The 13,763-nt window shown below is 53.2% G+C and overlaps 1 protein-coding gene across 3 annotated transcripts; it reads left to right on the top strand.

Moving 5' to 3' along the window:
- The first annotated feature begins 2,502 nt into the window (after positions 1–2,502).
- On the top strand, positions 2,503–11,870 carry Znf771 (zinc finger protein 771). Of its 3 annotated transcripts, none has more exons than XM_021237457.2 (3): positions 2,503–2,523; positions 3,119–3,280; positions 10,847–11,870. In XM_021237457.2, exons 2-3 carry the CDS (start codon positions 3,128–3,130, stop codon positions 11,654–11,656), a joined length of 963 nt encoding a protein of 320 aa, XP_021093116.1. In that variant the 5' UTR covers positions 2,503–2,523; positions 3,119–3,127; the 3' UTR covers positions 11,657–11,870. The 3 variants fall into 3 exon arrangements, with proteins under 3 accessions (XP_021093116.1, XP_004856217.3, XP_004856218.1); XM_004856160.3 differs by lacking the exon at positions 2,503–2,523 and adding an exon at positions 2,662–2,767; XM_004856161.4 differs by lacking the exon at positions 2,503–2,523 and adding an exon at positions 2,807–2,994.
- The last annotated feature ends 1,893 nt before the right edge of the window (positions 11,871–13,763 follow it).

Below are 13,763 nucleotides of genomic sequence, written 5' to 3'. Positions count from 1 at the left end.
AGCCCATAAACTTTGTCAGTCTGGCAAACGCCCGCTCCTCTTTTTTTTTGGTACCAGGGATCGAACTTGGGACCTTTCGAAGCAGGCGGTGGAACCACTGAGCTAAATCCCTGGCCCAACCCCCCTCCACTTTTTTAAGCCCTTTCATAGCTTATCTCCTCAGCAAGGCCTGCACCCAATACCCAATGTCCAGCCCTCACAAGGGAGTTCCACACTCCAAGATTCCTCTGCCAGAACACCTATTGTTCCCTCCACCTCCCTGTTCCAAGGATGGAGCCCAGGAGTGCTCCACCACAGAGTTACATCCCCAGACCTTTTTATGTTTTTATTTTGACACAAGGTATCACTAGGTTGCCCAGGATGACCTTGAATTTGTGACACTCCTGCCTCAGCTTCCTGGGATTACAGTGTGCGACACTACACCCAGCTTGTTCTTTTCATATACAAAATTCATAACGTATATTACTTTTTGCAGTACTGAGGATCAGACCCATATCCTTGCACACACTAAGTGTACATGCTTTACCATGGAGCCACATCCCTAGCTCAGTATGTCACATTTTATCACGATCTTACTAGACTATGAGATTGTCAAGACCAGGAACTAGATGGGGTTGCAAGTAGGATACCCATTTTTGTACAGCAAGTTAATAGAGCCTTTCCCTTCTCTTGACAAGCACCTGTTGGCAGCAGCAGGAAGCTCCTTGTGCTGGGCACTTTCACTGCCCCCAAAGGATGATCCTGCAGTGAGTCTCCTCAGGGTCTCCTGAGACAAGGAGAGCAAGCTTTGCTTTTGCTAGAGATGGGTTCCAGCCATAATCTGGCCCCTGCATACATTTGCCACATCTCCCCTAATAGATTTCCCCTTGTTAGCTCATTTGGACCCAGCTGCAAACCTGCTTCCTCCCTCCCTTCCTCCCAGTGGGGTCCTGCTTACTCCAACCTAGCTGGGACTGTTGTAAAGAGACAGCCCAGAGACTAAACTCTTACTGCCTGTTGTTTCTTCTTTCTAAATCTTAGTTGCCATTCATAAACTGGGAGAATTCAGTATCCGTTTATTCAAGAAAATGGGAAATACAGATTTCTATATGTTTATTGTATTTTTTTTTTTTGGTACTGGGGATCAAACTCAGGACGTTGCACCTGGGAGTCAGGCAGCGATACCACTGAGCTAAATCCTGGCCCCAGATTTCTGTATGTAATATTCCAATTTTTCTTTTCTTTTCTTCTGTTCGTTTTTTTGTTTGTTTTTGGTACCAGGGATCAAACTCGGGTCCTTGCACTTGTGAGGCAGGCGCCAGAACCACTGAGTTAAATCCCTGGTCCTCTGTATGGTTTTGAGATGGGATCTCACCATGTAGTCCAGGATGGCATTGAACTTGCCTCAGCCTCAAAGGACTGGGATTGTGGGCATGCACTATGGTGCCTCTTTTCTTTCCTTCCTTCTTTCCTTTCCTTTCCCTCTTTTCTCTCTCCCTTCCTTGTCTCCCTTTCTCCCTCCCCCTCCATTTCTCTTCTTTTTGCTCTTTACGAAGATGGGAATCAAACTCAGGGCCTCACATGTTAGGCAAGTGTGCTACCACTGGACTGCATCCTCAGCCTATGTCTCAATTTTCTAATGTTGAAAATTTAAATTTGTGAAAGATTTCTTTTGTTTTTTTGTTTTGTCTTGTTTTGTTTTTTTCAGACAGGGTCTTACTGTGTAGTTGAGGTTAGCCTTGAACTCACTATGTAAACTAGGCTGGCCTCACACTTGCAGTAATCCTCCTGCCTCAGCCTCCTGAGTGCTGGGACTACAGGCCTGCGCCACCACTCCTCGCTTCTCTTCTGTTTTGAAACTTTTTTTTTTTTTGGTGACGGTGGCAGTGCTGGGAATTGAAGCCAGGGGCTCATACATGTTTTTTTTTCTTTCTGTTTTTTGAGATTGGGTCTCACCCTGTAATTCTGACTTTCCTCCAACTCTCGGCAATCCTCCTACCTCAGCCTCCCAAATGCCAGGATTACAGGCGTGCACCACCACGCCCGGCACACACATATATTCTGAAACTTAAAAAAAAAAGAAAATGTAAAAGTCCTGAGGGCCAAACAAGATATTCCTGTAGACTGGATCTGGCGCTGGGCTGCTAATTTCCACCGCGACTTACAGGTTGTTAGGAATGTTGACACCCTTAAGGGTAATCCAGACAGTTTACTTCTCTGCAGCAAGGCCCTGGGTCCTCCTCATGCAGTGTCAACTCCGCGTACGCCGCACAGTAGGCACACTCAGGACCAGGACGGCGGGAGTCTGGATATCTTCTAGGAAAGAGCTAAACCCACAGGCCCGGAGGCCCCGGAAGGAAAAAGCAGCAAAGAAGACAGGAAAAACAGAGGGAAAGAGTCCGAGGCAGCAAGGCCCGCCCTCCAGGCGGGGCGCCCGCAAGAGGCTCGGCGGGGCGGGAGCGCACGTGGCCTCCTGGGGGCGGAGCTGACGCGCTCGGGCGCGCCGAGAGCTCGGAGCCTGCCAGGGAGGCCAGCCCGCGGCAGGTGAGGTCCCGCGCGGCAGCTCGAGCGCGGGCTGCGGCGCCTCCTAGCGCTTAGGGGGCCGGGAGGGAGGTGGGTCAGACGCCTGGGTCCCTTGGGCACCGCCCCGGGGCGGTGCGCGGCCTTCGGACCAATGAGCGCCCGCTCGGGCACCGCCCCCGCCCCGCCCCCTAAGCCGCGGCCTCGCCGAGCGGCCAGCAACCCGGCGCGTAGGCCCGGGGCCCCTGGGGCGCCGAGCCATCGCCTGGTGAGTGCGCGCCCCTCACGGGGTCTCCGCCCCATCCCGCCTCCAGCCGGTCCCCGAGCGCTCCGATCTCCAACCCGGCACCCGGGAGTGACTCAGCGCGCGGAGGGCGGCGGCTCACCGGGCTGCGGATTCGAACCGGCCGAGGGCCTTGAGTGCCGGGACGAGTGCCGTGCCCAGTGTCTCCGGAGCTGGACCCCAGCAGTGCCGGAGCGTGGGGCCGGGCAGAGGTGGACGGGGAGGGCCGGACTCCGAGGCCAGGGCCGGGCGGGAGAGGCCGGGCTCACCGCCAGGCTGGGCCGGGACCACGGTGGGGAGGCGGGTCCTGAGCCTCTGACCCAGCTCCCTCCCCAGGACGCCAGGATGCCGGGCGAGCAGCAGGCGGAGGAGGAGGAGGAGGAGGAGGAGGAGGAGGAGATGCAGGAGGAGATGGTGCTGCTGGTGAAGGGTGAGGAAGAAGAGGGCGAGCAGAAGTACGAGGTGGTGAAGCTCAAGATCCCCGTGGACACCAAGGAGGTAGGTGGCGCGCGCCTCTGCCCTGGGCTCGTCACCCGGCTCCTCCGGGGTCCCCGCGGTACCCCAGGCCCCGGAGCCGCGGTCCGGGCTGTGCGCGGGCGGCCGGGCGACGGCGGGGTCGGGTCGGCCTCGGCAGAACCGCCCGAGAGCCGGCGCTGCTTCCAGGCCCCCATGCGTGCTGCAGGGAGTGTGCACTCCATTTTTCAGGGGAAACTGAGGCCCAGAGCCTCTTGGCAGCTGACACGAGGCCTCACAGCAGAAGGGTGCCTGAGAGCGGTGGGCTCGGGACGGCGCGCGGAGTGGCCGGCCGGGGCCCGAGCGCCTCAGGGCCTCAGGGCGCCTCGGCTCCCACGCCAGACCCGCGGCTTCTAGGTCTCCCGCTCCCGACCCGCGGCCCCGGAGCCGCTCTGCCATGTTGGATACGTCCCGAGAAGGCCGCTCTGCTGCCCCCTAGCGGGCTCGGCGCAGCGGCTGGCGGCCTCCTCCCGCGCGGCGGGCCCGGCCCGGCCTCCTGTCTCCCGCAGGCCTGTACGCAAGTGCACAGACTCGGGGCGTAGGGTGGGCACCCGGCTCCATGCCGTCCCACCTGTGTGAGCGTGGGCCAGCTTCCAAACCGTGGGAGTCGGCCTCGCACTTTCCTAGAGCTGTGAGGAGTGCCGGATGCGTATGTAGAGCTGGAACTGATGCTGGCACGTAACGAACATGATGTAAACAGTTCACCTTCTCCCTGAAGTTCAGGACCTTGGACCAAGTCGTCCTTCTGGAGATTTGGCAGCTCATATTTACCAAAGGCCATTTTGGGGCGGACCCCTGAGGACTGGGACTAAGCAGAGAAAGCAAGCGGAGGCCTGGACAGGACCGAGGGCAAACTAATCCAGGGAGGACGGGTGGCCTTCAAGGCTGTGGGGCTGACAGATGGAGGAGGAAAGAACCGAAGCCAAGGCTAGAGATGAGACTAGAAAGGTAGGTGGGGCTGGAGCATAACAGGTCCGAAACCTTCAGTCAGGAGACCGGTGTGACTGGGATAGCAGGTCAGGGCCGGCCAGCCAGCTGCCTGGAGTAGAGGCAGCAGCAAAGGAGCAGGGAGACTCGCCTCAGCTGGACTGGCGCAGCCGGGTGGAGGGCGGCCTGCAGTGAGAGCCAAAGGGACTACAGGCCCTGCCTGTAAATCACCATGTAGCAGTCAAATCTTAGCTCTACCGTTTACCAACTCTGCCTCAGCTTCTTCGTCTGTAAAAGTGGATAATGATACAAATCTTTGAGTGCCAGCCTGAGAAGTGCCACTTGGGTAAGTGGATATGGAATAAGGACGGTGGAACTGAGGATTCACATGTGCTGTGACCACTTAGCACTCTGCCCACAAGACAACTCGGCAATTTTTGATTTGCTGTGTGGCCTTTGAGTTTCATTTCTCTATATAAATTAGTGATCTCAGAAGTTCCTTCCCACTCTGACATTCTGTGACTGTTGCTGTCACCCAGTCCCCTGACCTTCACCTTCCAGTACAGGCCTTACTTGTGCTTCATTCACTGGGGCTGGAGTGCTTGCTTCCTGCCCATCAACCCACTTCTCTTCTCCTCTGTCCCCTGTACTGGGGATGGAGCCCAGGGCCGCTCCACCGATGAGGTGCATCACCAGCCATTTGTTTGTTTACTTAGTGATTTGGGGTTTTGAGTCACAGTGTAGCCCAGACTGGCCTCCAGCGAAAGGAGCTCTTGGGAGCCTCCCAGGTGGCTGGGTCATGGCTCTGCCACTCTCCCCAGCTCAGTCTGTTTCCTCTGAAGGCTCTGTGCACATCCACACCTGACCCCGGGGTTTAAGTGGAGCGGTTTTCTGTTTCCTTGGAAGTCTCAGCTCCTAGGACCAGCCTCCAAAGCTCTTCACCTTCTGATCGCAGGTCCCCCTGCTGGACACTAATCCCTGAGGCCAGTCCTGTGCTCAGCTGCAAACACACCCTCCCCTCCAGGCCCTCAGGCTGGAAGACCTGCTCTCTTCTAGGTCAGGAGCCTTCTTTTGTGCGTGCGTGCGTGTGTGTGTGTGTGTGTGTGTGTGTGTGTGTGTGTGTGCAGGGTCTCACTGTGTAGGTCAGGCTGGCCTCAAACTTCTGATCCTCCTAAGTAGCTGGGATTACAGGAGTGTGGGCAGGTTGCTTCATTTTTAACATGCATATAAATCACCTGTAGATTTTGTTAAAATGGAGATTTTTTGTTTGTTTGTTTTTGCAGACTGAACCCAAGGCCTTGCATGTGGTAGGCAAGTGCTCTACTACTGCATACCCAGCCTAAAGTGAAGATTCTTTTTTTTTTTTTTTGGTATGGGGATCGAACTCAGGACCTTGCACTTGCGAGGCAGGCCTGGCACCACTGAGCTAAATCCCCAGCCCTAAAGTGAAGATTTTGATTCTGTAAATCTGGGGTGGGGTTTGAGAATTAGTATTTCTCACAAGTTCCGGGTGATGCTTAGTGTATCTAGTCTGTGGACCACACTGCTTATAGCAAGGGGCTAGAGAAAGGGGTTGTTTTATACTTTCTACCAGATAGCAAGATGGTTCCAACTACTGAAGGGTCCAGGGAAGGGAGAAAACCAGTGTAGGTGACCTCAAACTTTAGTCAGTGAGATTAGAATTGGCTGGTGGTTAAGAAAATAGGTGTTTTTGACAATGACAAATTTCCATTTCACACCCTGGTTCTGCCACTTAGGCCTTGGGTGATCCCTGAACTTCTGCATCTTAAGAAAATAGCTAATGTGCCTAACCCAAAGTATGGGGTAATTCAAAATGAGAACAGGAGGCCCTGGGTTTGACCCCCAGCTCTGTAAAGACAGAAAATGGTAGTTATTATCATTAATTAGTTGTAATTAGTAATCTTCTAATTATTAACAATTAGAAAAGTAACTACTGAGGAGGAAACTGGGATGTTTGCCCTAGTTAAAAATTTAAGGGCAACGGGCCGGGGATTTAGCTCAGTAGTTCCACTGCCTGCCTCGAAAACACAAGGTCCCAAGTTCGATCCCCAGTACAAAAAAAAAAAAAAAAAAATTAAGGGGCTGGAAAAAAAAAAAGACAAAAATGTAAGGGGCTAGGAGTGTAGCTCAATGGTAGAGCCCTTGCTTAGCAGGCATGGGACCCAGGTTTAATTCCCAGCACACCCCCCCCCCCAACAATAGATATATGGAAAGAGAGAGAGAGGACACCAGAAGATAAAAAAATCATTAATTTCAGCCAGATACAGTGGCACATATCTGTAATCCCGGCACTAGGAGAGGCTCAGGCAGGAGGATTATGAGGAGTTCGAGGCCAGCCTGAACTACATAGTGAGACCCTGTCTCAAAAATGAAACAAAAAAAGATCATTACTTTCAAATGCATGGATTATTATATTAGTCCATAGTACCTGCTTACTACAGTGAAAATATTATTCTAATTTTTAATTTTTTTTTCGGTACTGGGGATCGAACTCTGGTCCTTGGGATTGTGAGGCAGCCAGTGGAACCACTGAACTAAATCCCCAGCCCTTCTAATTGTTAAATTTAGTAGTTGTAGAGTTTAAGATTCATGAGCCTTTAATGAGCTGGGTGTGGTGGCACTTGCTTGTGGAGTGGTACCTTGGTATCTGTCATTAATTAGGGACCGTGATGGCGAACCTTTTAGAGCCTTCATTGATTTCTTTCTTTTTTTTTTTTTTTTTGGTACCGGAGATCGAACTCAGGTCCTTGGGCTTGCGAGGCAGGCACCAGAACCACTGAGCTAAATTCCCAGTCCTTAGAGCCTTCATTGATAACAAACAGCTGTGCCATAGGCTTGCCACGACTGTGCATGCCAAAAGTGATGAGTACTAAACAAACTGTTTTGGCTGCAAAGGGTAACAAGTCACAAGGCAACTGACACGGACAAGCTGTAGTTTGCTCTGTCACAAATGACAAGTACCTGGACAAAATTTTCTCATCAAAATGTGTCAAGTAGCAAATTTGACGAGTTTCAAAGTTGAGTACAGGGCCAGGGATTTAGCTCAGTGGTTCTGCCGCCTGCCTCACAAGCGCTGAGTCCTGACTTCAATCCCCGGTACCCCCCACCACCCCCCACCCCCAAAAAGTGGAGTACAAAAGTATGGCTGTAATTCTAGTGCTCCAGGAGGCTGAGAAAAGAGGATCATGAATTCAAGCCCAGGCTGGGCACCTTAGTGACTGAGACCCTATCTCAAGAGACTGGAGCTATTGCTCAGTGGCTGGGCCCTGAGTTTAATCTCCAGTTCTGCAGAAAAAAAGAAAGCAAGAGGAAAAAAAAGAGCCTTTAGTGACTGCCCAGTCTGGTATTTGCCAAGTTCTGGTTACGGGTCTATCACTCATATATCATACGCACCTTATTTACTAACGCTTTTCTTAAATTCACAGTGTTTTGTTAAATAAATTTACCCATCTGAATAATAATATTGATGAAATGGTGGGTTGCATGTGATCCATTGTTTTTCTATGTCCATAAAATGAACACACGAGACGACGTGCCCACCCCCGTGGTGTGCACACCCCAAGCTGGGAAACTTTGATCTCACCCGATCTACTTGGCCTTGTTTGGCACACTGAGGTAGGGAAGGGGTGACTTGTCCAGGGTGTCAGTGAGGTGGACACAGCCCCTCACCAAGCTTCTTCTTTGGGAATCCACCCCTCCTCTTCTTGGGCTGGAGACAATGAGAATGCTCATGTGAACAATTCCTGTTTCATAAAGCAGTGAAGCTAGCATGAGGAACTCCTCACTCTGGCCAGAGGCATCTTTGTTTGTGTTTTGTTTTGTTGGGGACAAGGTCTCACTCTGTAGCCCAGACTGACCACAAATTCACTATATAGTCTGGACTGGCCTTGAACTGGGAATATTCCTGCCTCAGCCTCCTAAGTGCTAGAACTATAGGTGTGCCTCACTATACCTGGCTTCAAAGTCCCCATAATGAAGGGTGTCAAGGAAAATGAAAGGCGAGAAAAATGCAGATGTAAAGAGAAATGTTCTCTCCACAATGGCCAATATGTGGAAATAAACCCAAGAAGTGTCCAGGGGAAGACTGGAAAGTGTGTCCTTGAATTCAGACTGTCAGACCTGCTGTGGGGAGTTTCTTGACTTAAATGTATCAAGTTATATTTTAACCTTGTGGGCCTGGGATATGGCTCAGTGGCACCAGACCTGCCTGGCAAGCACTAGGTCCTGAGTTAGATCCCCAGTACCGAAAAAAAAATTTTAACCTTGAATCCTCTTGGAGAAAACCAGGGACCTGCTGGGTATGGTGGTGTGTGCCTGTAATCCTAGCACTTGGGCTGAGACAGGAGAATCATCTTGAGTTTGAGGCCAGCCTGGGGTCCATAGTGAGTCCAGGGCCAGCCTGAACTACGTAATGAGACCTTGTCTCAAAGAGTGAAAAAAAAAAAAAGAAGAAATGAAAACCAGGGTCTTGGAATCCAGCTTATCTCTTTTTCTTTTTCTTTTTTTGAGACAGGGTATCACTATACAGTTCAGGCTGGCCTTGAATCTGCAGCAATCCTGCCTCAGCCTCCTGAGTGCTGGGATTACAAGTGTGCACCACCATGTTTAGCTACATATTATATATATATATATAATTTAGACACACTGCCTTTTTTTTTTTTTTTTTTTTTTGGTACCGGGGATCGAACTTGGGACCTTGCACTTGCAAGGCAGGCACTGGAACCGAGCTAAATCCCCAGCCCTATATTTATTTATTTAAAGCAGAGTTCCCTTGGCTGGTTTCTAATTTTCCAAACTGTCCGGTTTTCCATTTTGAGTTCAAAGTCACACTCTTGACAAAGGATTTTTTTTTGTTTTGTTTTCTTTTTGGTACTGGGGATTGAACCCTGGACCTTGTGCTTTGAAGGCAGGCACAGTACCACTGAGCTAAATCCCCGGCCTACAGGCTGGCTTTGAACTCTACCAAGATCCTCCTGCCTCAGTCTCCCCAAGTGCTGGGATTACCAGTGTGCACCACCACACTTGGCTTTGACAAAGGATTTTAAAGGTCTTGAATTGCCTCCTGCAGCTTCAGGAAGAAGTCTGGACTCCTCTCCAGATGTCATTTGCCCTCTCTTAAACTGTTTTCTCATTTTTAAAAAATGAGGATAATGGGGCTGAGGATTTAGCTCAAGTGGTTCAGGTGCCTGCCTCCAAAGTGCCAGGTCTCGAGTTCAATCCCTGGTACCCCCCCCCCAAAATGAAGATAATGATAGATTGAATGTGGAAAAAGTTAACATTGTCTTGTCCTTAGTATGTGCCAGGCATTTCCTTTGATTGTGAATTATTTTTTCCCCTTGTTTTTGTTTTGTTTTTGGTACTGGGGATTGAACTTGGGACCTTGCGCTTGTGAGGCAGGCAGCGGAACCACTGAGCCAAATCCCCGGCCCTTTTTCCCCTTGTTAATGGGGATTGGAACTAGGGCCTCAAGGATTCTAGGCAAGTGCTCTACCACTGAGCTACATCCTTAACCCTTTTAAGTTTTATTCTGAGACAGACTCTCACTAAATTGCCCAGGCTAACCTTGAACTTGTGATCCTCCTGCCTCAGCCTCCTGAGTGCCGGAATCACAGGCGTGTACAACCCCACCTGGCTCTGAACAGGTTTTTAAAGAGCCTGGACCTGGTCTTGGCCCAGCTGCCCAGGTCACCCTGCTGGCTCTCTTCTCCCACTGGCTGCTCCTGGTCTTGAGGTCCGGGTTCTCTGCCCCTCTGGGCATCTCTCAGTCTCAAGGCTTGAAATACCACCTGAAGTGTGACGCGTCCGGAGCTCCAGATGTGTCAAGCGGGGATCTGGCCGCAAACAGACTCTCCTCTCCAACATGCTCCTCTCTGGCAAGGGCACTCCAGCTTTGCAGTTCTGAGTCTGAAACCTCAGTCATTTTATCGTCTTTTCTTCCATCCTTGATGTGGGGTTAAGTCTGTGGCCTGGGGCTGTAAAATGCGCGTGTCCAGAAACAGGCCACTTCTCCCCACCTCCACTTTCTTTTTCTGTTTTCTGAGGCTAAGCCACGGCTTTCTCTTGCCAGACGACCACGGAAGCATCCTCACTGAGCTCCTGCTTCTGCCCCCCCCCCCCCCTCATGGGACCCCAGCTGTCTGAGGAAGCCTTTTAAATACGTGGCACCGAGTCCCTTTCCTGTGCGAACCCCTTATTCAACCCAGCGGCCCCTCTCCTTTAGTTAAGCCGAAGCGCTTTCTGCCCTCCTGGTCCCCCTCATCCTGGTCCCCCTCTGAGGTCGGCAGCCGGTTTGCTTGCGTTGCCGCATTCCTCCATCCCAGCCTTGGCCCTTTGCCCTTAAGACAGAATTTTTAAACCGCACTATATTTAATGCTGAACCTCCAGCGCCTAGACCAGTCTAGCACATTCGCATTTGAATAACGAGCCACCAGCAGACATCTAGGTTTGTGTCTCAGTTCTACCCCGCGTAAAGGGCACCATCATCCGCGAGCAGCCACGTGGCTCTTCCCATTTCACGGACGAGAAACTGAGGCTCAGGCTGCGCGCACCGGACCGGGTCCCGGCCCCTTGGGCAGGGCTGACATGTCGCCCTTCTCCCTGCAGGTCCCGGGCGAGACGCCGGCGCCGGCGCCGTCGGCCGACCCCGCGCGCCCCCACGCGTGCCCCGACTGCGGCCGCGCCTTCGCGCGCCGCTCCACGCTGTCCAAGCACGCGCGCACGCACACGGGCGAGCGGCCCTTCGCGTGCACGGAGTGCGGCCGGCGCTTCTCGCAGAAGTCGGCGCTGACCAAGCACGGCCGCACGCACACGGGCGAGCGGCCCTATGAGTGCCCCGAGTGCGACAAACGCTTCTCCGCCGCCTCGAACCTCCGGCAGCACCGACGGCGTCACACGGGCGAGAAGCCGTACGCGTGCGCGCACTGTGGCCGGCGCTTCGCGCAAAGCTCCAACTACGCGCAGCACCTGCGCGTGCACACGGGCGAGAAGCCGTACGCGTGCCCGGACTGCGGCCGCGCTTTCGGCGGAAGCTCGTGCCTGGCGCGCCACCGACGCACGCACACGGGCGAGCGGCCGTACGCGTGCGCCGACTGTGGCACGCGCTTCGCGCAGAGCTCAGCGCTGGCCAAGCACCGACGCGTGCACACCGGCGAGAAGCCGCACCGCTGCGCGGTGTGCGGCCGGCGCTTCGGCCACCGCTCCAACCTGGCGGAGCACGCGCGCACGCACACAGGCGAGCGACCCTACCCCTGTCCGGAGTGTGGCCGCTGCTTCCGCCTCAGCTCGCACTTCATCCGCCACCGCCGCGCGCACCTGCGGCGCCGCCTCTACATCTGCGCCGGCTGCGGCCGGGACTTCAAGCTGCCCGCGGGTGCCACGGCCACCGAGCGCTGCCCAGAGTGCGAAGGCAGCTGAGCCGCGGCGGGACGGGGAGGCCGGAGAGGGGCGCATCGGGGTCAGCCTGGTTGCGACAACCGGATGGCTCCTCTCCCGCCCCCCCCTCCACCTGGGCTGGGAACCGGTGGGCCGGGGACCGAAAGTGGCCTCCTGGGGTCCCTGGAAACCGTGCCCACCCCCTCGCTACCCCACTTTGGCCTGTGTTAGTGAATAAAGTACTACCCTCTCCCCACTCGTGCCTGTGAGTGGGGTGGGTGGGGAGAGAGGGAGGTTGGGGTGTTCTCCAGGCAGCGCAGGCGTCCCCACCCGGGACCGTGGGTTACGTCCTGGTAGCCTCAGCGGCTTCAAGACCAAACAGCCCCACACTCGGCAGAGCATGAGTGAGCAAGGAGTGGCCCTAGGGGCGTCAGTACAGTGAAGCAGAGAAACCAGCACTGTGCTAAAGATTTAAGTGCTTCATTATGTAAATGCTGTATTTTACCTCATTTAGTTTTTTTTGTAGCACTAGGGATTGAACCAGGGGCACTAAGCCCCATCTCCAGCCCATAAATATTTTTATTTTGAGGCAGGGTCTAAGTTACCCAGGCCAGGCTGGAGCTTTCCACCCTCCTGCTTCAGCCTCCCGAGTAGCTGGGATGGCAGGCATGCTTCACTGCAGCTGTCCCGTATCTCTGCTTCTGTAGACCAAAAATACAAACCCGACCAGTGAACATCGGGGAAGGGACAAGTAAACAGGCAGTTGCAATCCAGTGTCAACTGAAATTACGATGGAAGTCGGACAGGAAGAATCTCCAAGTACAGTCTTAAGAGTTTAGAGATGCTTTTGTCAGAGAAGGGGTTGTTTTGTTTGTTGGGAGTACTGGGGATTAAATCCAGACCTCTTGCATGCTACACAAGTGCTCTACCACTGAGTTTACAACCTTAGCCCTTGTTTTACTCTGAGACAGGGTCTCCCTAACTGCTCAGTCTGGCCTTGAACTCGCCTCGGTGTCATTTTTAGGCGGGGTCTTCAAGGTCAAGACAAAGTTGGAATTGAGGAATTAAGGACAGAACCCCTAAAACTTCATGCCAGTCTCATTAGACAGTCCCTGGGACGCAGTGTGGGGACAGGAGCTTTGGCCAAAGGCCACAAGGGACCCTGGAACCCAGGTGAAAGGATCTGAGGCAGCAGGAACCCTGGGGGGATCAGAGGGGAAGGAGCTAGAATTACAGGAGTCAGAAGGTGCCTGGGGGTGAGGGAAAGGGCAAGTGGGACCAAGCTCACTCAGCTTGGGTGACTTCGGGGCATCAACACTGCACAGGGGGTCAGGATGGGGACAGGAGCTGGGCTGGGGGTGCAGGGAGGAGGTTGGAAATACCAGACACTGGCTCAGGAGTCTGACACCATGTCCAGAAGGTACCCAAGAGGACTCTGAAGACTAGAAGTCTCATCTGGGAAATCCAGGCAGTTTTCCAAGAGGGAGAGCTCAGCTGCAGGTACTTCCCTGGTGTCAGCCACAGATTTGGGGTCAAGGACTTAACATCCAAGGACAGAGTGGGGCACACATGGAGAGCGGAAGCTGAGGGGTGAGTGCAGACAGCCCTTCCTGGAGGCTCTGCTGTGAGAAGCCAGGGAAGTGCTGGAGGTTGGTTTTCTTTTGTTAACACAGAAAAGACTGAAATGTGCTTTAGGCACTGTTGGGTAGGGCTAGTAAGAGAGAAATTAGCTGGGCACAGTGGTGAGCTGTGGCCCCAGCTGCTCAGGAGATTGAGGAAGGAGGATAGCATGAGCCCAAAAATTCAAGGCCAGCCCAGGCAAAATATCAAGATCTTGTCATTCAATAAAAAGCTTGGCTGCCTGTGATCCCAGCACCCAGGCAGCTGAGGAAGGAGGATCATCGAGACTTTGAGGCCAGTCTGGGCTACATATTACGATTAAGACCAGCCTGACCACACACACAGTGAGACCCTGTCTCAAAATTTTAAAAAAATTATATAGGAGGGAAAGAAGATAACTGATGGACCGGGGGTTTAGCTCAGTGGTTCCGCTGCCTGCCTCGAAAGCGAAAGGACCCGAGTTCGATCCCCAGTACCAAAAAAAAAAAAAAAAAAGATAACTGATGTGACAGAAGGAATAAAATTACAG

The sequence above is a fragment of the Heterocephalus glaber genome, unplaced genomic scaffold, assembly GCF_053883595.1.
Source record: "Heterocephalus glaber isolate CG9 unplaced genomic scaffold, H.glaber_assembly_v1.0 deba00000943, whole genome shotgun sequence".
In the NCBI taxonomy this organism is placed as follows: Eukaryota; Metazoa; Chordata; class Mammalia; order Rodentia; family Bathyergidae; genus Heterocephalus; species Heterocephalus glaber.
Note: the sequence above shows the minus strand (reverse complement) of the source record. Positions and strands in the feature narration are given on the sequence as shown.

Bases quoted from the DNA above. Each gene is read 5' to 3' on its own strand.
- Znf771 (XM_021237457.2), top strand. From the start codon at position 3,128: ATGCCGGGCGAGCAGCAGGCGGAGGAGGAGGAGGAGGAGGAGGAGGAG. The intron at 3,281-10,846 runs GTAGGTGGCGCG...TTCTCCCTGCAG, and splicing joins TCCCCGTGGACACCAAGGAG to GTCCCGGGCGAGACGCCGGC.